This window comes from Accipiter gentilis, chromosome 28, assembly GCF_929443795.1.
Source record: "Accipiter gentilis chromosome 28, bAccGen1.1, whole genome shotgun sequence".
In the NCBI taxonomy this organism is placed as follows: Eukaryota; Metazoa; Chordata; class Aves; order Accipitriformes; family Accipitridae; genus Astur; species Astur gentilis.
This window is the reverse complement of record NC_064907.1, coordinates 21,320,968-21,348,214: the sequence shown is the minus strand read 5'-3', so window position 1 is coordinate 21,348,214 and position 27,247 is coordinate 21,320,968. Positions and strand designations below refer to the sequence as shown.

Below are 27,247 nucleotides of genomic sequence, written 5' to 3'. Positions count from 1 at the left end.
ATCACAGGGATGAAGCAGGTGTAAACCAATAAGTCAGTCTATGATCTGGATCAAGAAGGCCCACAGCCAAGCAAAAATAGGGCAATACCTGAGCTGAAGGCTGGTACTCCCAGGACAACACTGCTCAGACAAGGACTAAAGCACAGGGCTGAGCTTAAATAGGGCTCAGGGGCCCATGGGTAGAGGGAGGGCTCTGAAGATCCCCCCAGGTGCGGCTGGTCAGGGCTATTAAGGTTTATTAGCGCTCTCGGGGCTTAGTGGGGCTAGAGAAGGGGTCAGATTTAGTCCTAAGCAGAGGGAGAGTAGGATTATGTTGTGTTAACTGTGAACTTGGGCTGAAGCATGGAGCCTTAGGCTTTCCAGTGCTTCCTACCCAGCAGCTCTCTCTCCATCCATCTTTCTTCTCTGTGTCTGTAGCACTGTTTGAGACTCTGCTGAAGGCAGCTGTGATGATAGGTGTGAAGTGGTTTGTTCCTTGTGGGGTTGGCACCTTCAGCCCAAGGCAAGTTAAATCAGCATCTCTTCCTTGCCTCCCCCAGCTTCTCCACCGTCATGCACGAAACAGTGAAGCAGTTGTCTCCAAAGTGTGAAGTGACCTTCCTCCAGTCGGAAGACGGCAGCGGCAAGGGCGCAGCGCTCATCACGGCGGTGGCCTGCCGGATCCGGGAGGCTGGCCAGCGATAGAAGGAAGGAGGTTTGCCGAAGAGCTTGGTTTCAGCAAAACAGGACGTTTCCCTGCCCGGTCCCTCCCTCCCTCCCTCCGTACACACACACACACACACACACACACGTGGCCTCCCCTCGCAAGCAGACTCTTAGCTTTACTTGTTCTCTTGAGATACCACCAGTGGGACTGGAGATGCTGTGTGCTTTGTATCAAGTGTTGTCTTAGGAGTTTTATTGCATGCCATAAAACTGCGTATCAAGTAAAGCTAAAAGTGTCTTTTGGCTGTCTACCTATACTTCCAGTTAGAGCTGGACCTGTTCCACTTGCAGCCTCGGTCAAACACCAGCTCTCCTGCCCACATCTCCTAACCGCTCTCATATCTTCCCTAACAGCAGAAAGGATAATGCTAGAATAATTAAGACACTGCATTGTCACTTTACAGTAACTAGTACCTATTTATGTACGTCAGAGTCGTAGTGTGTCCGTGCTGTAGAAAGCAAACCTCTTTAAGATTGGGCTAAAGACCTCCATTAGTCTTTTACCCTGATCAAGGCTGTATTATTTCCATGAAAGTCATGGTAACTCTTAAAGCACAGGGTGCAGAATTTCAGCCGGCGTGTTCTGGGTCTGCACTGAGAGATACCAAGTATCTCTGTTGGTGAGCAATATTAAAGAACCTGCTGGATCCAAGTTAGAGGTGCTCCTTTAACTGCTCCAGCAGAGCACGTGCCTGGAAATAATTGGGGACTCAGGGTCTAATCCCATTTCCCGACCTCTCACCCGCACCCTAAATAGAGTGTAGGAATGTGGCATGTATGTACAGTTGTGTTACGTTCCCTGGAAACCACTAGCACCCTTCCCTGGTCCATGTGCAGATACAAGGAACCACCACCAAGATGGGTCGGTGTCTTCCCTGCAAATACACACACACTCAAACGTCGTGGCCGTGTGTCTACACTTGGCGTGGTGAGTTTGGTTTGCTTTTTGTCTGTGAAATAGTTCTGCGTCTTCAGCCTTTTAGGTGACACCTGGATTTATACACTGTATATTTATGTTTCAAGAGATCTTAAGTCTTTTTATGTACATAGTCTGGGGGGCGTTATATTGCTTAGAATTGACTTCACCTTTTAATGTCATTTAAGAATGCTACAGAGTACTTATTTTCTTTTTTTCTTGTGTTATTTTTTTAATTTAAAATTTTCTTGGGGTAGACTGGAGAAAGAGACCCAAATTCCTGAGGACGGTTGTACAAGAGGTTTGGGCATTCCGAATTTATCGCCAGAACAAAAGGGAAATCAGAAAGCCAGGGATGCGATGCACAGGAGCAGTGGGGCCCTGCAGTGAAGCTTTGAGGATTAGGCTGGTTTTAACCCAAGGAGAGGTTTTATTTTGTCCCCCTGCCCTCCCCAGCCAGCTTTGCTCTGGAAGGTCACATCACTTCCTATTGCAGTGCGTGGTGAAATAACCCAAGGGCCTGCAGGGACCCCTGTCTGAGCCCGTTTCCCTCATGCCACTGTCCCGGTCCAACAAACACTCGGCACGGGCACGTGCGCTCGAGTGCTGACGGCGTGCATGGGCTCGCGGCGAGGCACTGGCAAAGGCGATCTCAACTTGCTCGATGAAGTTAGCGGCAACAGTTGGTGTCACCTCATTTCCATTTGGCATCCTCAGGGCTGTCGGTGAACGTTCCCGGGGACGAACGTGCCCGTAGCATCACTTTGTGTGCCATGGTGAAAAGCAGCGATTAATTTTTGCCAACAGGAAAGCCTGCGGATGAACTAAATGCTGCAGTTCTCTGCCTGAGTGGGCAGAGGCATACAGATGGGGGTGGGTATGTTTCTGTAAATATTTAGCAGAAGATAATGAAATTCCAGTGATGTACAAAAAATAATAATTCCCACAAACAGACCTTCAGTTTGGAGGATAGAGTTTTGTCTATTTTTATGTATATTTTTATACTGCTTGGGATAACCTCATTACCAAAAGTATCTCTTCTATGTTGGGGGTCAAGTTCAGTAGCACAATTTTAAAGCAAAATTACTTTTTGGGCATTTTAAATGCTTATTTTTTTATAAGCCTCAAGACAATTATAACAAATAAAATCTGACTGTGTATAGAAATGATGTAAGAAACCAAGTTTAGTGGAAGTTTTAGAAGATGTTGAATAAATTTTTGAAAGATGATACAGAAATCCTCTAATATGGTACCAAGCAGTTGTGTGTGATTCTTTCCTGAGAAGACCAGCATTTTGTCTACTGAAAAATTGAAACAGAAATGTTTTTACCTGCTGCACCGTGCAGAAGGTTGCATTAGTGGCTGTATTTTTTAACTTTTATCCAGCTGTACCCCTTTTGAAATAGGTAGTGTTTTCATCGGTTAGTGAGCTAAATTGTATACAACTGTAGTTTTGGTGGGACAGTAGTATAGATTGGGACTATGGGGCAGCCCTGTTTTTGTAGCTGATTCAGGCTCCGGTTCAGCAAATTGTGGAGCGGGTGACTAAAAGGGTGAGAAGAAAACGTCGGTAGTTAAGTATCTGGTTAGCAAGGACAGGCAGAGCAGGGTAACCTTGCTCGCCTTGCCTTTCTTTGCAGCAAAGGACGGGCTGTGATTTACAGCGGCAGGAAGGATTAGCCCCCAGCTCACAGGGTGGTGGTGAATTGCTGAGCACTTTTTCTCCTGGAACAGAGGAAGTAAAGGCAGTACAAATTACCTGGAGCTACAGCTGCTTTTGGTCTGTCCTGCAGTATCTGGTCTGGGGGTTAGCGGTAGCAGCAGCACCATGGGGCTGACAAAGCAAGGGAGCCATGTGCTGAAGCTCGAGGATATGGATCTAAACTTTCTGTGAGGTCAGGGAGGATTTTTGGCTGGGCTTGGTCAGATGGATACCCACCTGGCTATCCACGAGGCTCCTGTAAAGCTTGAAAGCTTTTGCTTCCCCTTTGCTTTGACTCAGAATAAAGCAGTGTCTGAAATGTTCCCAGTTAAAAAGCGATACTTGAAGCGTTACAAAACACCCGTGTTAACCTGTGATTGCAGATATACCCTTGGCTGTAAGAAAGGTTTTTATTAAACACTTTGAGAAGTTTGTGCTCCTTTTTGTCTCAAAGGGGATGAGCAACAGAGACGTTTGCTGTACAGTCTGATTGTAACTTCAGTGGGACTGTAACCTCACACCAAAATGTTGCTGTGGGATGTTATGTGAATGTGTTTAAAATGAAGAAGGGAAGATTGAATCGTAACTATTGATATGAAGGGAAGATCAAATCTATTTTATGTAGGGAGAGATCGACAGACTGATCAACTTGACTTGCCCAGTCTGTCTCTTTCCTCCAGTAAGAAACACTGCTTTGTGGATTTAGGATGGCTTTTGTTTCGCTTGGTTGTTCCTATTAAGATGCATTTTCTTTGCACTCCTGCTGTTGTACTGCCACGTTCTCCGGCCGTGCTGGCAGCAGGAGAACAGGTCTGCTAAAACTGGAGACACTGACCTTTCCTCCCTGGCAATTCTCTCCTCATTGGTACTTTGGACAGGATTTTATTGTTACTGGTTTTGTGGTTTTTTTTGTGTTTTGTTGGTTTTTTTTTTTAATATATCTATACATAAGCAGCAAATTACTAAGCCTTGCAACAGGAATTTGCCTCTTCCCTTGTTGGAGGCAAAGGTTGTGTAGGGAGAAGCATCATATTCAGTCACCCAGCCTGAGGAGTATCCGAGACGCACAGATCTCTGGCCTGGAAGCAGCTCAGAAGTAGTTCGACCTGAGATAATTTGGTGCTTCTGTGCTGCAGTTTCTTATCAGGCAATCCAAATGTGGCCAGGCTATCTGACAGAGATAAGAGGGTGAAAAGGTTCAGTGCGTGGGAGGGGAGCGGGGACAGGTGTAAACCAGTGACAAAACACACAAATCCCTGTGCAATGGGTGGTGAGGCACAGGACAGCAGCAAAATAAACTGGAATGGGGGGGAGGCTTGGTCCCCCACCTCACCATAATCTCCTTCCCTCCAGCAGATAAAGAGAGGAAAATACCTTCTTTTGACAGATCATTTTGCTTGCTCTGGTAGAAAAGTGGTCATTGAAGGCCAAAGAGGCAATTCCTGGTCACAAGGTAATTTGGAATGAGAAAGAGTCAAATTATTTGCCTTGTGACATCCCGGACAAGTCTGGAGTCTTTCTGGCCTGAAGCAAAGAAAATGCATCTTAATGTGGGTGTTGGCTCCGTTTGGGGCAGGGGGAGTTAAATAAAGCCAAAGACTGTTCAGCTGCTAGCAGAAATGAGTGACTGTAGATTCACCTGATGTTGTTATTTTGCTATTACAATATTTATTTTTAGTAATTGACTGCAATTATATTATATATAGGCTTCCTTATTTTTGTACTTTTCATACCGTTTTCCTGAGTGTGGTGTTGTACTTCTCAGCTCCCCTTTGCCACGATTGCTGCTCCTAGTCAGTGACAAATAAAAGAGAGAAAAAAAAAAAACACAAAAAACAACCAAACCACCCATTTTCTGGGGTAAGTTGTGATGTGTTTGGGTTTCTGTGCTCCTCCGACTCCTTCGCAAGCCCTTAGGAAGGACACCTGCACCACCACCCTATCCCAAATCCCTCATCCTGTCCACTGGGAAGAAAGACCGAAGTTGGGAAGGGATTTGTTTCTTTGCACTGACAGTCCCTCCACAACCAGGAGGGCAAGGGAGGGCACAGATAGCACCAGACCACCCAGAGAGCAAGGGAAGGAGCGAGTTCTTCATGCCTGGAAGAAAAAAGTCAAGATAAGGCTCACGTAAGCTCTTACTCCATAGCTCACATCCTCACCACACTGCAGGGTGGCGGTTCCCCAGCAGCAAGGGCAGACGTGCATGGGGGTGCGCAGGCAACAATGGCTTTGCCAGGGTGAGCAGGGGCAGCGGGTGGCCCTGGGAGCCAGCGGGGTGCAAGGGCAGAGCAGGATCTGGACCTGAACGGGAGGTGCTAAGCCCTCAGCACAAAGCAGGAGCCCTGTGGCAGCTCAACCCACCAACAAAGCTTAAGATTTCAATCCTGGCATTACATAAAAAAAAAAAAAAAAAAAAAAAAAAAGGGTTTTATGTACCTGTTCTCTTCTGCCATTAACAAGCAGCCCATATTTCTTTCCACTGAATCAATGACACATTTTAAAAACTTGGCACTTCTAGTTAAAAAAAGAAAAACTGCTTACTTCAGTATCTAAATACCAATTTCAATGCTGCAGCAGATGAACGCCTTAAAATGCTTCTGCTTTCTTCTTCCAAAGAAGTGTGACACAACACAAGGTTATACAGAGGTGAATCCACAGGCTGAAGCCAACAGAAAAAGCTATTCATGGCAGAAAAGGATAGAACCAGTGAGTATTCCACTTGAAATCATTTATTGACAAGTTGCCATGTTTTTCCATCTTGCCTAACACATCCTTGTTTTAAAAGTACAAATGGTTTTAATACTCTTCTGACAACATTAAAAAAATAGGCTAAAGAGGCAAAATTCCCACTTTGAATCAAAAAATCCTGCTGTAAGAATTCAAAATTGCAATAGACAAACATAAAACCCAACACATACAAAGAATGAACAGAGTGTCTCTTACACTTGACCATTCGTCAAACCAACTGAAAAGGAATCCATTGTTCCCAGCTCTTACTTTGGATCCTGTGACCTTGCTTAACTGATGTGAAGTTTGCGTTAACACATACAACTCAAAAGGCACTCAAAGGTCACAAGTTCCTGAGCTAAAATGGGATATACTCCCAATGTAACAGTTAAAACAAGTCACAAACAATGTTTAAAAACTGGTATTTGGTTCATGTGAGTATAGTAAGCATTCAGGAGAATCCTAGCTGAAAGCTGCTGCTGTATAATAGACTCAAAATGATGGTGAGTACATTAATGAATATTTTCAGTACATGGAAAAAAATAATTAACTTACAAGCATCCTTATTAGCAAATTCACGTGCTAAAAAAAGATAAATATTTGCTGAAATTTTTTAAAAAAAGCCCAAGAACAAGAAATATACATATATGAGATGCAATAAAGCATTAAAACAAGCAGGTTTGAAAGTCTGTACAGTTCAATAACTAACAAAAGTTGACAGGCAACATTTACGTAGATGTATTTGGCCCTAATGCAAAAGGACCACAAAAGTAAGCAGAATGCAGATCTGGTATTCACAGATCAGTTATTAAAAAAACCAACCCAAAACCACCCTAACAAAAACCACACGTCCTACCATGTGTGCTCAGAATCTGACAGGTAAGTTCATAAGATGTCATTCACGAAAATTCCCTATTTCCAATTTGGCTCAGTTTTCGCCCAGAAAAATAAAAATGTAACATTTCTCAAATATGGAATGGCTACTGTCTGAAGGTGCAGAACAGAAGTAAAACAAAAATATGGGATAACTAGTTTTGGCCTACATAATTTCTGATCTTCTCTTCAGATATGCATAGGAGTATACTAAGGCCATATATATTTGCTACAGTGTAAGGCCTTTTTTGTTGTCAAAGCTCTGTGCGTCAGCAGGGCATTTAACTTAAAGCAGGCATACAGAGTTATAGAAGTGCTACTATATTCCACTGAAGAGGTCTCAGGTTTCCGAATTATCTAGCAGTGCCTCACTGTCAGCCTTCTTCTCTGGCGATGTGTACAAGAAGTTACAGCAGATATAGAGTGGGAAGATCAGGAGTCGACTGTCCAAATTCATTACTACCTGCTCCTGTGAAGCAAACACAGTGGACATTTGTGTAGTAAGTGATGCCATTAGAGGGAAGTACATCAAAAAGCACACAAGATTGATACTAACTGTCATTCTATAAATTTTAATTACTAGGTATTAAAAAGCAGAAGATAAAAAAGCTCCAAGATAGTAATTCACCTTAAGCAGACGTTTTATAATATTAACTGATGAGATATTCTCAAAACGCTTACAACCCTTTGATGCAGTGCTGCCAACCCTTCTGCATCAAAGATAACAGAACCGTAAGAAATGGCTGAGCAAATATCACCTTCAAGCACACTGGAGAGAAAGGGAGACTTTTCTGCCACTACCAGTTTCAGGAGATTTAACCAACCAGGCCATCTATAATAGTCTATATTTCAAAGCAAATTACAGTTTGTTGGTAGGAATTTTTCAGTTTTACTCTAGGAACTGTTTTTTGGGTAGCAAAAGTGAAACTTCATCCTACAGTAAGGATAGCATTTAGAAGGAAAAGTTTTATATGTACTCACCATCTATATATCGCTGCTGATTAGGATTTGAGAAAGTTGATGATCAAGACTTTCGCATTCCTTACTAAATTCTGCTGTCACAGATGGGCAGAAATGGGCACATTCTCTTAAGAAACCTCCACTCCTCTCTGAAGCTTTTATTTATTTTTTTTAATAGAGTAATGAATACCATCCTCAAACAACATGCATTCTTTTAACTTTTCAGCTTACAATATAAATAAATGTCTTCAAACAAAATCCAAATTTGCCTCTAAATAAGCAGGAGTCTGATGGACATATTATTCAGACAGGTAATCTCCCCAGCGCTGCAAGTCTGGGAAAGCAAGCAGTCGTCCAGCAGAACACTACACTAAGAGCAAATAGCTTCAGCAGCACCATGGGAACTAATTTCACTATTATCAACACTAATGAAATCCACACTACCCTACTCTAGTTACACTCCACAAATTAGCTTGATCTTCCACTGCCTATAAAAGGAACACTTGAAATTCCACATCAGCAATGACAACAAGAAGAACAACTCCTCTTCAAAAGCATTGTTGACTTCTCAGCATTTTTTTCATGCCTTGGACTTCACAATTCAAGTTCAACAGCTCAAAAATCCACAAACATACCTGGTCCTTCTCAAGGGTTAGGATCTGATATCCTGTTGTTCTACTGCAAATAATTTTCCCACTGCTATCAAAAGAGGCTAGACGTAACCTAGGGATATAACAACAGTTAAATTACTTAAGTCTCCCATAACTTAAGTTTTTCCAGCACAAAGAGTTTCTCCCAAGGAGACAGAATAACATTTTCAAATGTAACTAACTTGGTGGCAACAAAATTTAATGCAAGCATACATGGAAAGACTTAGTTAAGACATTTTAGCATACACCACAGGGTCTGCCTTTTTGGTTACTGTTTACCTGAAGGCTATGTTTCTTCGAGGCTGCAGACTGACTGATCCGCTGCATGGCTGATTCAGAGTATTCCGTTTGAAAATGATGTAACGATTTGTATATGTAACAAGAAGGTCAAAGCCAAAGTTGAATCCAGTCCACCGCCAGCAGTACTGAAGAACGTAAGTAAAAAAAAACCACAAACAAACTAGTCTGAGTATTGGCTACACAACACCAACGATTAGTGCCACCTCTCCAACAAATCAAACTTGGGAATGGGATTCTCAGCTACAGAGATGTATGGTGGATTCAAGGATCCTTGCCAACACCTATTTGAAACATAAGACATCTTGGTAGGCAATCACTCACTTCAGTGGCCAACCCTTGCAGACAGATGACTACACGAGACAAGCGTAGTATCAGCTGCCTTCCAAACATACAAAACCACATTTAACACAAGTGGATCTAAAATACTTCTGCATTATGGTTAACTGGTGCTGTATTTCTGAGTAACACTTAACTACAGGATCCCATTCATGCTTAAAGCACTTCTTGGAGTGCAACATCCTTAGGTTAAGACACTTCAGTGGGAAAAAAGTTCATGTTTCGTGTTTTTTCACAAGACCTGTTACCTAAAGACATATATACATATGTATATGGAACACACAGGGGTTCTGGCTGTGACTATTACACATTTTATCTAGAAAGCTTCCTTTTCCAGTTAAAAAGACATCATTAATCAGAACTGTACTTTAACTGCATGTATTTTACAAGTCTCAAATGATAAGTCATGGCTACGTTCCCTCCTTTCACACACTAAAGTTCTTCCAAACATGGGCTTGCCTGCAGCGTAAGAGCACAATTAAAACACTAATCCCTTATTCATCGCAAAGACAGCATTTTCATCCTTCTAGGGAGAACAAAATAATTTAACGTACCATCTCCATTACATCTTTTTGATGCAGTTTGACAATTAAGACCTACATGTTTTGAAAATACCTAACATGTCTAAGACATGTCAGCTATGCACAGACTTAGCCACATGCCGTACTTACATCACCATCCTTTGCAAGTTTTCGACCACACCTCATGCTGTTACCTTCCAGTTCCTCTTTATTTATTTCTTGAGGCCTACAAAAAAACTGCATCTTTAAGGACACTTAAACAGCTTTGTATTGTACTTTAACATGGGAAAGATGAACAAACCCGAGTAAACTGGTCTGACCACACAACTGACCCTTCTTTGAGCAGAAGTTAAGACTGGATGACCTCCCAGGATCCCTTCCAACCCCAACTGTCCCATGAACATCCAACTACTCTACAAAACTGCAATATAAACCAGGTTGTGACACCTCATTTAGGTAGGACTTTTACAGAAGAACCTTTCCAGATAAGAAAATAATAGCTGTTGCAATGAAATACATTCTCCAATCCTCCTAAAAAAACTTAAGTCCTTTTTAAATGCAGTAGTCCAACTTACGAGGCACAAACATAAATGAGTGCTACTGTTAAGGAACAGCTGCAGGACTCTGCAGAATAGCAGTGCTATGAAGAAGCACCCACAGAGACATTGTGAAAAGATTTCTCAAGTGGCTGGTTATGCAACCTGTCTAAAAAAAGTTTACCCACAGTGATCATGAAGTGCCACAAGCCTCTTAATTCTGTAATCCTATACCAACATGAACTTGTTTCACCCAGTAATTTCCACTGGCGCTTCAACATGTAGAAAAAATCTTGCAGAGACAGCATAAGTAAAGTCAGTCCCAGTTTTCCAGAGGTATGTTACTCACTTAACTTTAGACACGATTACATCATTAATCAAATAAGCAACCATTGCCAGAAAGTCTTCAAGTTACACTGAGGACAAACGCTTAAAGTGAGTATTATAAATCACAACGAAAGGCAACTGCCCCCCCCCCCCCGCCCCCCCCTCAAGTTAAATTATAAACCCACAATATCAAACAATATACTTCAAGCTATATAAGCAAGAAGAAACGCAGCATCTGTTCTCTTCCTACTGTACACACACCACAAGAACTTGCGGCTATAGCTTTTACGAACAAACTCAGTCTGTGGTCTTTTCACCCCCTGTTTCTGTAAAAACCAATCCTGGAAGATTAAGTATTTTATGAGTAAGTTAAGCAAATAAGCTAATCATGCTAACCAAATTAATCCAAGAACCTCCTGTGTGCTTTTTCCACATCTTCTAGCTGAACTGGTTATGTAGCTGACCTAAATTCAGTAATGGTGATAAAAGATTTATTTCTGTTTAATTAGTGACAAATTTCACAAACATTAGTACATAATGTTCAGACAGACATTAGTATTCTCCCCCCTCAATTCCTTGAGCAGCCTCAGAAGATGCAAAACTTCCAGCTTTAACCACTTACACTGGCCTACCACATGCTTAGTGAACAGTCAAGTTATTCTATTCCATTCTTAAACACTGCCAAAGAGACGATTAGAGTAAAAATGATTCCAGTCATGGACTCAAAAGGTCTGTCTTGCATCTGCCACAGAACAAATGTTTAATAAAAAAAAAAAAAAAAAAAAAGAAATCCACTTTAGCCCAAGTAAACCTTGAGCAGCTACAGTTCAAAGTCACAAACTCCAGTATTACACTAAAAAATTCTCAAATTCTGAAGAGTGAATAAAATGTTTAGTCCTTTTAAATGCAAACTATATGAAGTACAAGAAAAATATTTCCTTCTCTAAAGTTATCAAAAGAGCAAACCACATCACACATTTCAAAGCAATATCATTTCCTTGTTGGCAGTCTTAAAATAAGCAGGTGCAATTATGCTATGCACCAGGTGGGATATGAAAATAGAGCCTTACTTCAGCTCACTGGGAGTCAGACTTCACATTTTGTTCAGCTTACTAAGTTTGCATCTTTATCTCTAAGGGAAAAAACACATGTTAAGATACTGATACAGCCAGTAAGTGTGAGAGGAAAGGCAGCAGAGCTGGATAAAAGCATGGTCTAATAAAACCTTAATTCTTTTCTTTCAGCTCCAGGTTGGCTGAATGTCCAAAATATTTGCCTTAATACAAAGGAACAGTTGCACGTCTTCCCTTCTAAGACACGAGTTACGAACCACAGGCATCTCGCTGCAGGGTGGCACTACAGCTTTCCACTAGAAGACAGAGAAGTGATCTCAGGACTTCAAATAACATTTATCTTCCCAGAGATTGCGTGCTATAGACTAGCAACATTACAACTGAGCTGCAAATAACTACAGGGAAGCACTCCACGCATGCATGGGCGCGCAACCCCCCCCCCCCCCCATCTCCCTCCCACACGACTCCAGAGAACACCACGTTCAAAAACAATTAGTCCAGTATTGACTATTAAACAAACAGTAACCTGGATGCCACCTTGAACCATTAAGTTTGTAAACTACCAAAGTCAGAAGCTAAGACATATTGAGAAGAAACACTACATTTCACCCACTTCTTACCACTGCCATTAATGAAAGACCTTGGCAACAAATGCCAGAATAAGACATTCGGGCAAACAGATGTCTACTGTTAAGCAAAACTTTCTCTGCCCGAGATATTCAGTTTTAGCCATTTTTAAAAAAAAGAAAAAAAATCCCATACTGCAAAAGAGGAAACTAGACAAGCAAGAAAAACGTGGAAAAATACTCTGCTCGTTCCAAGAGTCACTGAAATCATCAGCACTGTAGTTGAACATGAAAGTTGCTCATTTTAAAGCTGCTATGATCCCCATCATCACCGCTTCAGTTTTGTATGAGCTTACTTTTTCAGAAGCATGTATATCTGATGGCTGACAATTAAAATACTCTCAGTGTATTACAGTGAACTACCAAAAGACATCAAAAATAAGCAAATACCCAGTCTTATCTTGTGTCAGAATTTTGATGACTATGTTAATACTCACTTTCATATTAACTGTGGTTCCCATACAAGCTAGAAGGTAACACTCAATGTACAATCGTCTACTGTTAGATACATCAATGCCAGCATTACAAGAAAAGTCTTCCCAAGAAAACAATAGCATCAGAAACAAGCTATGACCACCCGACATTAATCTTTAGGAGCTGAAATGATAAGATTCACAATTGCGTACTTTACTGTTTTCTGAAGCGCTGCTACTGACAAAGAGAACCACTTCTTAAAAATCTTTACTATTCTTAAGACCAAAGTCAGAGTTTTGGGGATTTTTTTTACACTATTACATGTTAACATCAAAAGGAAGTAATTAAGGGAATATTTCCTATATAATACGCAATTAAGCCATGGAAGCCACTGCCACAGGGTATTGGGGCTAAAGCATAAGCCGTTTCAAAACAGAACTGTACCTATTTAAGAACAGGTCTATTGGTGGTTGGTTGTTCAGTAACAATCCAGCCAAAACCTCCATCTGGAAAATCCTCAATGACTCACTGCCAGAGAAGTACATCAAGACAACACTTACTCTTCACTTTAAAGGGAGATGGGAGATTTGTACCTCTCTACTGCTGAACGCTGTCACAGACTGCATAGCCTGAGGTTCAAATCAGGACAGTGGTTCTTATAATTTTCAGACTGCAATTAATAAGTGAAGCCTACCACTGCAATTGAACATGCTCTCCTTCAGAATGGCAAATGCTGTGCTAATGGAACTGATGGAAGAAAATAAATAATTTGGTTTATTGGTTTTTGAAGGGTAACAAACATTTTGCAGCTTCCAGACCTGACATTTGTTCTCCACAAAGCACACCAAGAACCAGGAGAGAAGACAGAGGCAGGAACTATTCCCCCAATTGCATTTTGGAGATTAAGGGACCTGGCTCAATGCAACATGGCAAAAAGCAAGCAGAAGGAAGCGAAACAGTTTGTGATCACACACCTATATGTGACATACATTAAATCAACATGCCTCGCTGCCCAAGCCACCACCACTGACAACCCTTGTTAGGCACAGGCTCAAGAAACCCAACTACCCATTACACACAGAGACACCAGTCAGGGTGTTACACAAAGTAGAGCTACATGCAGATCTTGGAAAGGGCACAGAAACACAGCAGTTGTCATGGAACTTCCTCAATGGCAATGCAATGCCACCACAGTACAGCACAGGGTCTAGGAAGGAGAAAAGATAGGATATAAAATAGGAGGATTACAGAGAGAACAGGGTCTTAGCAGTGGAGAAGGACGCACTGCCTGGGAAAAGCTGGAGGTGCTTGCAGTAGAGAGAGCACTGCCTGGGAAAAGCTGGAGGTGCTTGCAGTAGAGAGAGCTATCAAACATAAACACTGAGGGGGGGAAAGGCTGTGAAATTAGAAAGAAATGAGGCAAACAGGATGCCAAGCCCTGCTGGGTGCTGGGCCCTCGCTCGCTGTCTGGGAAGCTAGGATGGGAGAGGCGGGAACAAAGGTTAGTGTGGAGTTATCCCTGCATAAACAAAAAAAAAATGACAAATTGTCTTCTACACCAATTCAGTTAAGTTACATCGCACTGCAACCTCTTGCCCACCGAGGCCACAGAGGAAGGAAGCAGGACAGAAGAAAAGGCTTGTTCTCCATCTGCAGTACTTTTCCTAAAGTCATCCTTAAAATGCAAGGCTAAGAAGTTACTTTCACAGCCTCAACACATATTTCAAGGCAAAGTACCAGTGAGAAGCATTAACCAACATAAAAGAAAATACAAAACATCCCTCCCCAGCATTTACCTCTGGTTGCATTATACAAGTCTGCTAGAGTTCTACTGTTTAAAGGATAGGAGATTGGCCAGCCCAAGGGAACAGACGGCTCCACAGAGAACAACAGAGTTTAAAACCACTGAAGTATGCTCCCCCCCACTCTTCTTAATGTAAACTCTGAAAGTTAATCATGTCAGAATTTATATGAAAGGAAGGTTTCTAATTTAAGAAGTAAAAGAAAGCCTGTAATATACCTACCCAATATCATTGTCTTGTTCTGCTCTGAGCATGGCAAACCACTGCTGTTTGTAAACAGAGGACAGCCATTCTAAAATTAAAAAAAAATAAATAAGCTTGGTGTTGTCTTTGGAGCTGGGAATGGGGATGTTCATAAACATTTGAAATACAGAAATAAAATTACATTGAAATAATAAGGTTACACTTATTAACTGGATGGCCTATGCAAACCCACCACCTGATAACGCACTTGTGTTACTCATCTCTAGGCCTCATCTACAGAAGAAGCGGTACAGATAAAAATCAACAACTAACACTAAGTAACTCAGGACTATATTCATCTTATCAAGCATTCACAATTGCCAGAAGTGATGCAACTCAACACATTTTCTCGGCATGCAAACTTTTGTTAAGCCAAGGAGCTTGTTAACAAGCTCTTGGGAGAAGATGCTGTTTTCTGAATCCCCAACAGAATTCTACAGAAGTTAAACAAGAAGAAAACAGAATCAAAGGATAAAAGAAACAGTGACTTGTCATGGATATGGTAAAAACAAACAGAAATTGTCCCCTACCAGGAATAAACATAAATCACGTCTTCCTCCAAGAGCACCATAAAGATTTTATCGGCTGTATTAATTTAACAGTTGCAACCAAGACATAAAACAGAACAAAAACTACTAGCTTGCAAGTCGGTTACACAAAAGGGATCACAGGCACCCAAAAGCACAGTATGTAAATTCTTCTTACAAGATAAACGGGACAAGTATGCAAGGTCACGTACAAGAACAAACTCTATGGAGGAACGGACTGGGATGATTGAACGCTGAGAACCACTGTTACCACAAAAACAAAACCGGTAGTTGATGAAGATGATAGAAGAGAGAAAAAGTGAGATCATAGTGCTGAGATTGCCTTAGAAGTCCCAGATGCAAAAATTAAAACCAGCCCTTGCCCTAATTACTCTAGAGTTAAGATTCAGATCAAAATGGGAATTAACCAAATACAACAGAAAGTATAAAAATGAATCAAGGAAAACTACACAGGTAAGGAAGAGAGAATGGATGTGCTAGAAGGGGGGGGAGGGGGGGGAAGAGATAGAGCACCTTCTCTATTTTTGCGTATGTATGTATCTGCTTCAGATGTTGTATTTCACCTGTAGTTAATCTGTTAATTTGTAAACATTAAGAGGGAAAACGCTGATTAGGAAATGTTCAGAAGTTACCAACTAAAGAGAACAATGAACACTTTGCTTACAGACACATTATGTATTTCTGTCTCTTGCATCTTTTCTATGCAAACAAGAACAGACTCTGTTGTGAACTCCTAATACAGTATTTCAGTTTTCTCCTGCAGGTCCTATGCACATACAGGGTATTTTAAAAAAAAAATTTACACCATTTCTTTCAACTATTCACCACGATTTCCTTCTTTACCTCCTTGAGAATAATTTCATCTAGAATAATCTAAAAGGCTTATACTACAATACAAACTACCCAGCAATTTCCACATTTGTAGATTCTCTCAGGTGCCATGCAATCACCTCAAATACTGGATGCTTGCAGCCAATAACCTGTTCAATAGTGCATCACCAATATTTAGCTAAGCCTCGTTTTAAATGACAAGCAAGAGCTCCTGATCTCAACATAGCTTTTGGCTATGAACTGATATCAATGGATTACAACGGCTATCAAGTATTAAGCTCTAACAGCACTTCATTACACACAGAGGTCTCCACATTATGCTCTTCTTCCCTCCCCGCTCTCCCAGTTCTCTCGGGATTCAAGCATTTTATTTATTTATTTTTTAATAATCAGTGGTACAGTGTAAACACCAGATACTCTTTCTGCACTAACCACACACTCATTATCACACTACCTTTCCCACCACACAACTACAAGGTGACCAAGCCTATTTCAGCATTTATCACAGCTTATGAGCTGTTTAACTACAAGAGTAAGCATTTTGCTGTCTAATATCTTGTGAACTATGTGAAAATTACATTCTTTTTTGCTAAGCACAAGCAAATCAGCCTCAAAGTTGCAATTAATCTTGTAACAATTTAAGAAACATTCTTCCTCTGACGTACATAGATAGAAGGTTTCTGGGTTTGAGTATAGACACAAAATTTATCCACTGAAGAACACTAAGAAAAGGCTGCCCATCACAGTTCTGGCAAGTGATAACAGCAGCAACATTAAGAGAAGGAAATCAAGTGTACTACTGGCAAATTTCTGGTTTGCAACATCTTACATGCTGACAAAGCCACTTCACAAGGAAATAATTCACAGTTCTCCTGTCTCCTTCATTAAAGATCTAAAGGATCATTCACCCAAAGTTGCCTTATTTTTTATTACAGAATGAAGATGCCTTTGCACTTTGATTAAAATCTGTACCAATATCAGTCTTAAGTAAGATGGATTATATCTACTTTATACATCATTTAAGCATATAAACTATCACATATCAAAGATCAGATCTGCTCTTCTGACATTTTTACGTGTAATATAAAATGTTATCACTCGCGTGAGGTCAAAAACTGCCCCATCTGCTGGAGGTAGCCGACCAGACCATTCACCCAAACTGCACCTCGGCTGGACGCAGCTCTCTGGAATACACTGCCTCCACCTGCTGTTCAGAGAACACTTTTAAATAGACGTTTTGAGCACAGGATAACCTGAGTTCCTTCGAATGTTACTTTGTCAGAACTAGTGCAGGAGACGGTCTCTTCTCCATCTGTTAAGGTATTAACTTAAACCAGAATTAGGAGTAGGGAAAGCCAGTACTTTTAAGCAACAGTAATTGTCCACTTTCACTCAAGAGATTGACAGATTTCAAGCAAGGAAAAGACCCTACCCTCTTCCCCACAGGTACCCCCTATCATAGGGAGCCATAATTCAGCTTTTGATAGCCACGTTTTTTGAACGTTTCAAAGCATGAGAAAGAGGTGCTCAAGGTTATTCAGACATTCAGCTACAAAGAGCAACTAAGCCATTATTTCAGGCAGAGACAGGATACAGCAGTACAAGACAGACAAACTGAGTAAAGCGACGCTAACCACATCACCTTAATGGCAAGGAAAGTTGTTTTTGAAAACATCTAACAACTTGATCAGGCTAGCAGGCTTCAAAATAAATAACCCAACAAGCCTGTTTTGGCATTATATCATCATTGTGTTGACATCTATGGCAGCAAGAAGGAAAAAGCCAATATGAGATGAAAAAAAAAATTTTAATTTTGCAGGAAGACAGTGTAACTCAAAGACAGGTGAAATATTTCCGTATGGCAAGAGTCCAAAGCAACCCCCAAGGCTACAAGTATGGACAGATGACAAGAACACAGATGCTAAGAAGTTACAAATAAGAGTGATAAGCAGCTCAATAAAAGCAGTCTTAATTGACATTTGGCAATTATACCTATAAATAGACATCACAGACACACAGATGAATGGTTATCATGTGGACAGGTATAAAAAAATAATATCAAAGCTGTGTACATGAGCTAGGAAAAAAACACACCTGTCAGAGTTAAGATGCAAAATTCAATGCTAAGATTCAACTATGATAAGGGAACCCTGAATAGAGTGAAATGTGGAGCAAGAATACCAGGAGCCAAATTCAAAGGCAGAGCATGAGAAGTCCAAACACTGTTATAAGGAGCACAACTAACTGGAGGGAGGGGGGGGGGCGCTGCAGAGGAAAAAAATAAAGGGAAAAAGAAGGAGGGGCAGGCATTTCACAAGATAAAAGATACAAATGATAGTGGAAAACCATTTTCAAGTGAGACCCCAACTTGATTACTCATTTCCAGTCTTACTCATCTATCCAGGTTTACACTTTTCCAAGCAAAGAACAAAGCCTATCTGTGAACTCAGACATGAGCAGCAAGATGAGAATGGGGCTTTTTATTTTTCAGTGATGATGTAATGTTAATCGCAGTAATCTATAGTAACATTAAATGGCATTTCACTCTATGGCCTTCAAAAAGCACCAGGACCTAGAATGAGGATGTATTTTATACAAGCAAAAATGCAAATAAAAGGACAAGAGAGCAATACTTAAAAATCCTATCCCCTCCAAAAACATCCTAAATATCTGTTAGCAAGTAACACGTGTCTTTGAAGACTGGAGAAGAGTTCACAGCATCTTGTACTTTCGCTTTTCATTTTCAGGTATTATTCCAAATTCTATGAAAATCTATCCAGCTCTTTTTAGAAAGATAACGGCTAGAAGACACTTGAGTCCCAGAAAGTTTTGCTCTCTTAAAAGTTTTTTTGCATGTCTGGGGCTCTGGGGTCATTTAAACACTGATATTGTACTATGTATTGATTATAGAGTATTTTGATAAACTGACTGATCAACAAAATGCTTACCATACCTACATGTTTAAGACTTTTACACATGTAAATTTAATATTCAACTTCAGCTGAATCTTCAGCCACAATTCAGATGTTGGAGATAAACATGTGAGCGGTAAGACCAGTAAATGCACCCAGATCTTCCCAATTACTCTAGGGCAGGACGGGCTAGGAAAGACACACAGAACTTGATCAGAAGACTACTCACTCACCTGAGGGTATTAGGGAATCTCTCTCAATAATTCTGGCTGATGCCAAGTCACTGATGATATACTGTAATCTCAAGTGCGTGAATACCGACAGGAATGCATTCCCCTGTTCTGATTCCAGGAACGCAATGTCATCCTCAAAATCTGCAAGACAGAGCACCTGTATTACAATTTATTTTCCTAAATATTTTCCAGACCCTATTTATATTTGAAATTGAGTTTTAACTTATTGATCAGAGAAAGGTATTATGGACAGGCAAATCACGATTTGCAGCTAAAATTAAGAAATTACTTACATTCAAAACCTTTCAGCAGAAATGTTAGACCAAACTTTTCCTCTTTTGAAATACACTAGTGCCTTCTAGTGAGAAGGCCACAAAAGCTTACCCTAACTGAACAATAGCAAAAGCAACAAAGCAAAAATAGTGACCATGTCTGCTCACTTGAAAACACGTGGACAAAACAGTGAAAAAGCTATGTGCTCACTTGAAAACATGTGGACAAAACAGTGAAAAAGCTATCACTGTTGAGAATCTGATGCTGGGGACTGCTGGCAGAGGCAAGCTTTCCCAGAGAAAATGGGAGGAAGTTCAGAAGTGGAGGAAGACTATCATATTTCACCTCTAACCTGTGCCTTCCCCAATCCAAGGCCATGCCAATTAGTCTTACCTTTCCTACGCTTGGCAAACCAGGCATCAGCTTCGGTTAAGAGTTGTTTCAAAGACCCATTCCAAGAAGGCACTAGCTGAAGGAACATCCACTAGGTAAAATAAACAAACTCTAGTGAGTAATTGAAGAAATTTTCAAACAAGTCATAGATGCATTATTAAAGGAATCTTTTCACAATGCATTAATTCCTACAAAGATTCTGATACTCTATTAAATAGTTTCAGTAAATACCAAAAAGGCTAAAATTCTCATCACATTACAAATCAACTACTACACAGGACTTCAACTTTGTGAAGCCCCAGCCAGCCCCTTTGCCAAGTACCTTTTTGAGAGCAGTATACACGTCCATTTCCACTTGCATTACAAACAGGTTAGAAGAGCTAATAAGCTGTTTCATGAGGTTTATGCTAAAAAAAAAAAAAAAAGTCATACGAGTTCTGAGACAATATACACAAAATCAAGAAAACAAGCTAGGTAACAAGCAACCATCAATAGCCTAGAAAATAATTTGTAGTAAGCTATATATTTTGGAAGAAATTGTACTTCAACACTGAAAGTTAACTGAAGCCTGAATACCTGAGTTCTTTGAAGAGTTCAACACTCTGGTGAGTCATCAGGTTATTCAAGAGCCATTCAAGGCACCTAGATTAAAAGCAAGGAATTAGTACCTTCATTTTTTCTTATACATGTCAACATTCCAGCAACAGTTGCTCAGGGTGACAAAGCCTGATTATGTACCATGTGATTTTGAAATACTGCTTTAACCCAAGACATGAATGCATAAAAATATGAAAAAGAGTTATTTCAAAAACATGACGTTTACCATAAAATCTTCCAAGATGTTCTAAAAACTCTTAAAGTTGCACTTAGTTTCTCTCAGGCTGCAGTGAAAGCTAAATTCAAAGTACTATTAATGCCACAAAAACCTCTGAGAACACACAAATTCACAGCAGAAGGAAGCAGTTAGCACTAACCTCAGCATTCTGCTCCCAAACATGTAATTATCCCTCCTAATTAAGATAAGGTTAAGCTTAATTTCTGAATATTAAAGCAGCTTTGTGATAAAACAGTCAATGATCACAAGTATTATTTCATTGTCCCACTGAAGACCAAACATACTGTCTTTACTAATATACTTCACTCATTCATTCATTCACAGCACAGGCCAACCAATCTACCATAATCTACACCAATTTTAAGGTAACTGATCATAGTAGAAACTCAAAAAATAAGTAGGACAAGCAGAGCCCAAGTCAGATAGATTTAAAAAATAAAAAATTAACTTGGGCATTATTTTACTGTCTGTAAATTCACAGGTTTAATTAGCAATGTACAAAGCAGCTTAAAGAAAGTAATTCTTACTTTTTCTTCACAGAGTCTAACCCGTATGTCCCCGCTGAATTATAATAGCCACACACAGTTTTTGCATTAATGGTTTCCTTCATTGTTTCACCACATTGCTGGATTAAGCCATCCTGTGGGGAGGAAAAAAAACCCACAAATATTCAAAGTTTTAATTTCCCAACAGAAAGTATCAAAGATTGTGCAGTTCATACAAATTTTCATGCCTGAACAATTACCAAAGTCACAAGCACTACAGTGACCTATGCTACACTACCCAGAATTTTTAAACCAACTTTCCTCAGAAAAATAGATTTTTTCTTAACAATATATCACATGAAAGAAAAGCTTAATGAATACCTTCAGGGTAGAACAAACGAGCCGTTAAAACATACTTTAATCTACTTCTAGATATGATTCTCAAAGCGGCACCTAATATTACAATGGAATCTTAGTCATAGCATTTTTAAATAAAACCACTGCATTACGTTTGGGTTTTTTCCCAACTTAGTCTGAAAAGATGATTCATTTCCCTGGGTGAAACAGTACACGTGTGTGAGTATCTTAACTGTTATCTGTATCTGAAAAGAAAGCATAAAATATTGCATATTTATTACTTACAAGCTGCAGCATGCAGGCTGCTGCTAAAAGTGCAACTACTCGACTGGGTTTTATTAACACATCATCTCTATACAGCGAGCCAAAAGCCACCTGCAGAGCTGAAAAGAATACAAGTGTCAAACAAAGATAGGGCATTGAGCACGGACAACTAAAAGAATCCACTTCAGTGCACGCATTCTCTACAATCTTATTTGCTCTGGATAGAAAGCTAGTATTTACCTGCCCAAGCGCACACAGAAACAGAAAACACAAAGCATGGCATTAACCGATAAAATACAGTCCTTGTCACTATTTAAACAAAACATTCATCTTAAAAGAGCCACCAAGTCACGGCACAGAGCAATGTGGAGAGCAGTAAAACTAGATAAAAGGAAGTTAAACCTTATGATCCTTCGCTGCAATTGATCACTAGCATAATGTTGAGGTATTACTACGATGTTACAAGCTTCTCTGCAATTCTTCTGAAAAACACTACTTTCTCACTCCGTGGTGCTTGGAACCATAGCAAAACATTCTGTTGACTCACATTGGGCCCCTGCAAGCACTCACTCAGTAGCTTTGCAAGACCAGACAGATGAAGATGTGATTCACACTCTAACACCTGGGTCTCCACAAGAGTTGCACACATTGATCTCAAGAGCCCCGATACTAAAACAACAGGACAAGTGGTTGCTTTTCAGCTGTGCTTCCCAACTCAGAGGTACAAAAATTAATTCAACTCTACTGGTGACCTGAGTTAAGCTTAAAAATCAATGAGCACAGAACTCATTCTCTCAAGTTTCTTATTTACTAGTTTGAAAATGATTCTTAAAAAAAACCCCAAACAAACATATTTTCAGCTTTTTTTTTGTCAGGTTGAACTTAACCTCCACCTTCAGAGTTTATGTTACAATAAAAGGTTCTTACTTACCTTCTATATCAATATTTTGGTCGGGAATCTCCAACTCTATGACGTTCATGCTAGATTCTTTCCAAGATCCACTAAACATACTGGAAAAGTAGCCTGACTATATGATGGAAGAGGAGAGAAAAAGAACTCAAGTAAAAGATTTCATTCAAATTAAAACTGTCAAAAGCAGCACATGGAACGAAAAAGCAATAATATTTACCTTTATGCAGAACAAAATGTATTAAGGGAACTCTTCACAAGCTAAAACATTCTGATATACTTGAGAAAGGGCTAATTTTATTTGTTCTATTTCTGAAAGTGAAAATGCCTACAGAAAATTTGGACTACATGTCTGTAATCAGAGTAAGTAAAGAGCTTTAAAAGGCCAGCAAAGCCACATAAGCTCTTTTCCTACAAACCACACTAGCAATGGGGATATAATTAGACCAAGAACTAAGTCCTTAATGTTACCGACGGACAACATACCCTGCAGGCATTAGGAAGTGCCAGTTTGGGTATTGGAGAAAAAAAAATTGAAAAAAAAAGCATGCAAGACATACAAATTAATGTACAAAGTTGTAGTCTCATACCAAGGACACATACACATACACCATTTATGTAAATATACCTTTTATTATAAAGTGTAAGGCATATAAAACTAGAATTTGATAGGTTTCCATCCAAATGAAGTGAAATATACTGCTCTACTAGGATTCATGATTTTCCTTCTCAGCAGGAGATGTGCCCAATATGAGATGCTATCACTCACTGAAGTTTACCTGAGAGATCAAAAAAATAAAGTCTATTTGTACAGCACCATATTCCCTGACCTCTTAACTCAGCATTTCAACTCAGGGCAGCAAACAACATAAAATCCAATTTTGATTCTATTTGATTATGTAAATATTTCTATACCTTCATCATGTCCTCTAACTATGATGACATACAACACACTACTCTCAAAACCAGCACATTATCTTACCAATCCTCATGAAGCTACCTTAGCTTTGCCACGTAGACCAACTCCTCAATTTCATGAGGATTTAGATTTTTAGTAAACAGCATCAGAAAAAAGAAATCCTCCATTTCTCAGATCTGTCATTCACTGGCAGAGCAGCACCTTACTGTCATTTAACAAACTAAATGCAGTAACTTGAGAGACTAGAGAAACAGAAACATTCAGACTGAGGTAGTCTGCTCAACAAGGCAGAGGAGGAGTCGTCACTTCATTAAGAGTAATTTACAAGGAGAGTTATTTTTAACCTCCAAAAATATTTTACCTATAGTAACATAATTCCAACGACAGAGCACGAATTGATATAGAAACCTGACTTACGAGAACAGTTAACCACAAAATTTCATCTCGCAGGAACTTTAGTTGTATAAGGCCTCTACAGAACAAAATCGCAATTTTCAGAGTCTGTTAAAAAGCATCCACAGAAGCGATTTAATATTCAATTTTAGTCATCAACCCGCACTAAGTTTTAAGTAGTAGCTTCACGAACTTGAGACATAGCAACAACAGAATCACAACAACGATTAAAAACACCATCGCCAACAACAGTCTGAGGATGAACCGGCAATGTGCCTCCCCTGTTTATGCTGCACGACGGAAGTCTGACTGTCCAACCCGCTTATATCCTCCCTTTGTTATACAGAGTCCAAAGTGAGTGGACAATTAAAGCTGTGTCTGCCAGCTGCCCTCCTCGGTCAAACACATCCACTCTTCTATCCAGAGATGGCTGCCACTGGTCAATCTTGGCCTATACAAAAATTACTTTCCTGCCCTCATTTCATGTTCTTTAAAACATTTTGACGCATGTAAAATAAAAGGCTTTTTCCCTACAAGCAAGCAATGAAATTTCCCTTGCTGTGGCGAACGCAAGTAAGTGCTGTACCTGCACCAAATCACGGCATTAACACAACAACAAAAAAAATCAAGAATTTGCTTCTACCATCACTTGTTACACTAGAGAAACTGCATGCAACCTGCTGAACATCTCACAGTGAAATCTTCATCTTGTAACACATAAAACCCCTTTGTGTTTGACTACAGCTAACAAAGAAGTGCACACGTTTTCAGGTGTAGTACCTGACGTTACTTTCTCTTCTCGCTTCAAATAAATTGCTTCCAAGGTTAGACTCCCACTTTAAAGTTAACAGCACAACTGAATTAGACATTTCAAGACAAAGCCATGGTTTGTCCCCACTTCTGTCACAGGAAAAGTAATAAAGAGAACAGAGAGCAAAGATAACAGTACCTCTTCGCTCCAAAACCACAAAAAGTAACACAAAGAACTTCACCTTAATACAAGCCCAAACCAAAATGCTGGCAGAAACAGCACCTTTTTTGTAGGTATGCACTAAGGTTTAGTCCTTTTTTGAGCTTCTGTGCATACCTTCCTCGTGCAGCAGCAAGAAAGCCTTCATCCAAGTCTGAAGGCTGCATAACAAGTACAGAGACCCAGCTCCAGCAATTTCACTTCAGGTTCCTATAGTTGAGCCCCAACGAACAGTAAAATTGAACTGAATTAGGATGTGCTTTACAAATCCATTCTGGAAGTGCTTTTTTTGCCCTGCAATAATATTAACGTAGCAGAAGACACTCAGCCATTTGTTTAGCAAACAAGAACACGTTCTCAGGACATCAAAAGACAATTTTCAGGACTGTTTTCACAAAGGATGTACCAAGGTTAAGATGAGTAGATTAAAAAAATTAAACAGCAAGAGATGGAACTGAAGAAGAAACTTTTCAAACAGGAAGCTACAGCTACGTTTCCTAACATTACTATCAAAAGCACAACACAAGTTGTTTAACTGTTTGTGTTCACTAAAAAAGTAATGAGTCTGAAGTATAAGGAGAAAAAAAAAAGAAAAGAAAAAAACTCAAGTCACACTTAACACTTACCAGATATTCTTTTATTAAAAATAGTTTCTATCATGAGTAAGAAAGCAACCACTTACCTGACACAAATATATCTTATGCAAGTTCCACTCCTCTCCCAGCGCACAAATTTTGATGTCACTGTTCTCCCCATTCAAAAACAGAGTTTGATAAATATACTTAGAAGTGCTTTTCAATTTTTTCCTACAGAAAAAGGCAAACAGAGATACGCTCCCTCAAATTTTTCCTGTTACAGAAGCAACTCTACGTATAAAGTACTCGACAGGGTTTTTTCTCTCCCCACAACGGGCTGCCCACCTCCCTGCCACCGTTGCCCCCCATGTCCTCGCACGACTTCCCCGCTCACTTCCCCTCTCGTTTACTGCGGCTGGTGCTGGGACCTTTCCAAAAAAACCGAGAAACTAACCCCTGCCCCAGGCCCACGACCAACCAACCCCACACCAAAAACCCTTCCCCCCGCATCTGCCCCCCATCTCCTTCCTGCACCACAAGCCCCCGCAGACCGGGCTCGGCCCTCGAGCGTCCCAACCCCTGCCCCCATAACCCGCCACCCGCCCCCGACCTCGCCAGGCCCCTCAGCCCCTCGCAGTCCCTTCTTCTTGCCTGGCCGCCCCAGGCCCACCGCGACGGCCGCCGGCCCTGCAGCCCCTTCCCGCTACCCGCCCCCTGACAGACCCACGGCCATGACTGAGGCCCGCAGCCCCCTCAGAGACGACGACCACCAGACCCCCCCCTCAGCTGCCCCCCTCAGCCGCCGTGCCGCCCGGACCTGCGGGGGGTGTTGAGGAGCCGCTCCTCCCGCTCGGCCTCGCCGTCGCTGTCGCTGTCACCGGGCCCCTCGGCCCCACCGCGCTTCCTCTTGCCGCCCCGGCCACCACCGTCTCCGGCCGCTCCATCTCCGCGCGGGAGGCCCACCCGCCGCCTCAACACCCGGCTGCTCAGCGAGCCCATCGCCGCTCCGCCGTCGCCGCCGCCTCCTTCTCCTCCTCCTCCTCCTCATGAGGCCGCCCGGAGCGGAGCGGGGCCGGAGCGGGGACGGCGCCGTAGGCGGCGGCGGCGCCTCAGCAACCGCCGGTGGCGGCCATTGCCGCCGCGCCTCTGCGCCTGCGCGGAAGGAGGGGGCGGTGAGGGCGCATGCGCGGCAGCGGCTACGTTCTGCGCATGCGCCGCTTGGGGCGGGGCGGTGGGGGCGGCTCTCGGGTGGGTTTTGGGGTGGAGGTGGAGGGGGGTCTCCGCGGTTTCCTCGGGTCCCGTAGGAAATAAAAGTAATAACGCGACCTAACGCACTGCCTCAGTGTCATCACGGCTCTTGCTTGGTGGTGGATGACCGAGAGGAACTGTTCGGGTTACTGAGCTGCAAGAGGGACCAGCACCAGCAATGCAATTGCAGCGGTTGGGGGGGTGTGTAGGCCTGCACCCCCAAATCTGCCCCCCACACAACCCCCTCCCCCGTGATTTCTCCCAGACACAGCATGGGTATGGGATTTTATAAACCATTTCTCAAAGCGCTGCCAGAGTGGGGTTCGCAGCATGCCCGTGGGATTGGGCCCACGGAGATGGGGGCGATGGTTTCGCCTCTCTGTAAGG

General features: G+C 41.3%; 2 protein-coding genes across 2 annotated transcripts in view; one reads left to right on the top strand and one right to left on the bottom strand.

The window, feature by feature from the left end:
* Positions 1-5,038, top strand: part of LOC126051671 (hexokinase-2) — a 31,463-nt gene extending 26,425 nt beyond the window's left edge. Inside the window, exon 18 of the mRNA XM_049831202.1 lies at positions 540-5,038. Coding sequence (XP_049687159.1) covers positions 540-684 — 145 coding nt within the window. The 3' untranslated portion in view covers positions 685-5,038. The remainder of the gene's footprint in view (positions 1-539) is intronic.
* A 995-nt stretch (positions 5,039-6,033) lies between these two features.
* Positions 6,034-26,759, bottom strand: GMCL1 (germ cell-less 1, spermatogenesis associated). Its single transcript, XM_049831206.1, has 14 exons — positions 26,430-26,759; positions 25,720-25,843; positions 22,777-22,873; positions 21,867-21,964; positions 21,267-21,379; positions 20,481-20,546; positions 20,227-20,311; positions 19,905-19,995; positions 19,239-19,379; positions 14,694-14,763; positions 9,844-9,919; positions 8,816-8,961; positions 8,522-8,609; positions 6,034-7,395 (listed from the first exon to the last, which is right to left on the bottom strand). The coding sequence occupies exons 1-14, from the start codon at positions 26,609-26,611 to the stop codon at positions 7,267-7,269; spliced, it is 1,506 nt and encodes a 501-aa protein (XP_049687163.1). The 5' UTR covers positions 26,612-26,759; the 3' UTR covers positions 6,034-7,266.
* Between the last annotated feature and the right edge of the window lie 488 nt (positions 26,760-27,247).

What these genes read in the sequence shown, in the direction of transcription:
- GMCL1 (XM_049831206.1), bottom strand. Translation starts at nt 26,611, where the DNA reads ATGGGCTCGCTGAGCAGCCGGGTGTTGAGGCGGCGGGTGGGCCTCCCG. An exon ending in AGATTCCCTAATACCCTCAG is followed by an intron (nt 14,764 to 19,238) that starts GTGAGTGAGTAG and finishes TTTTAATTTTAG; the next exon opens with AATGGCTGTCCTCTGTTTAC. An exon ending in GAACAAGACAATGATATTGG is followed by an intron (nt 9,920 to 14,693) that starts GTAGGTATATTA and finishes GTTTTTTTGTAG; the next exon opens with GCCTCAAGAAATAAATAAAG.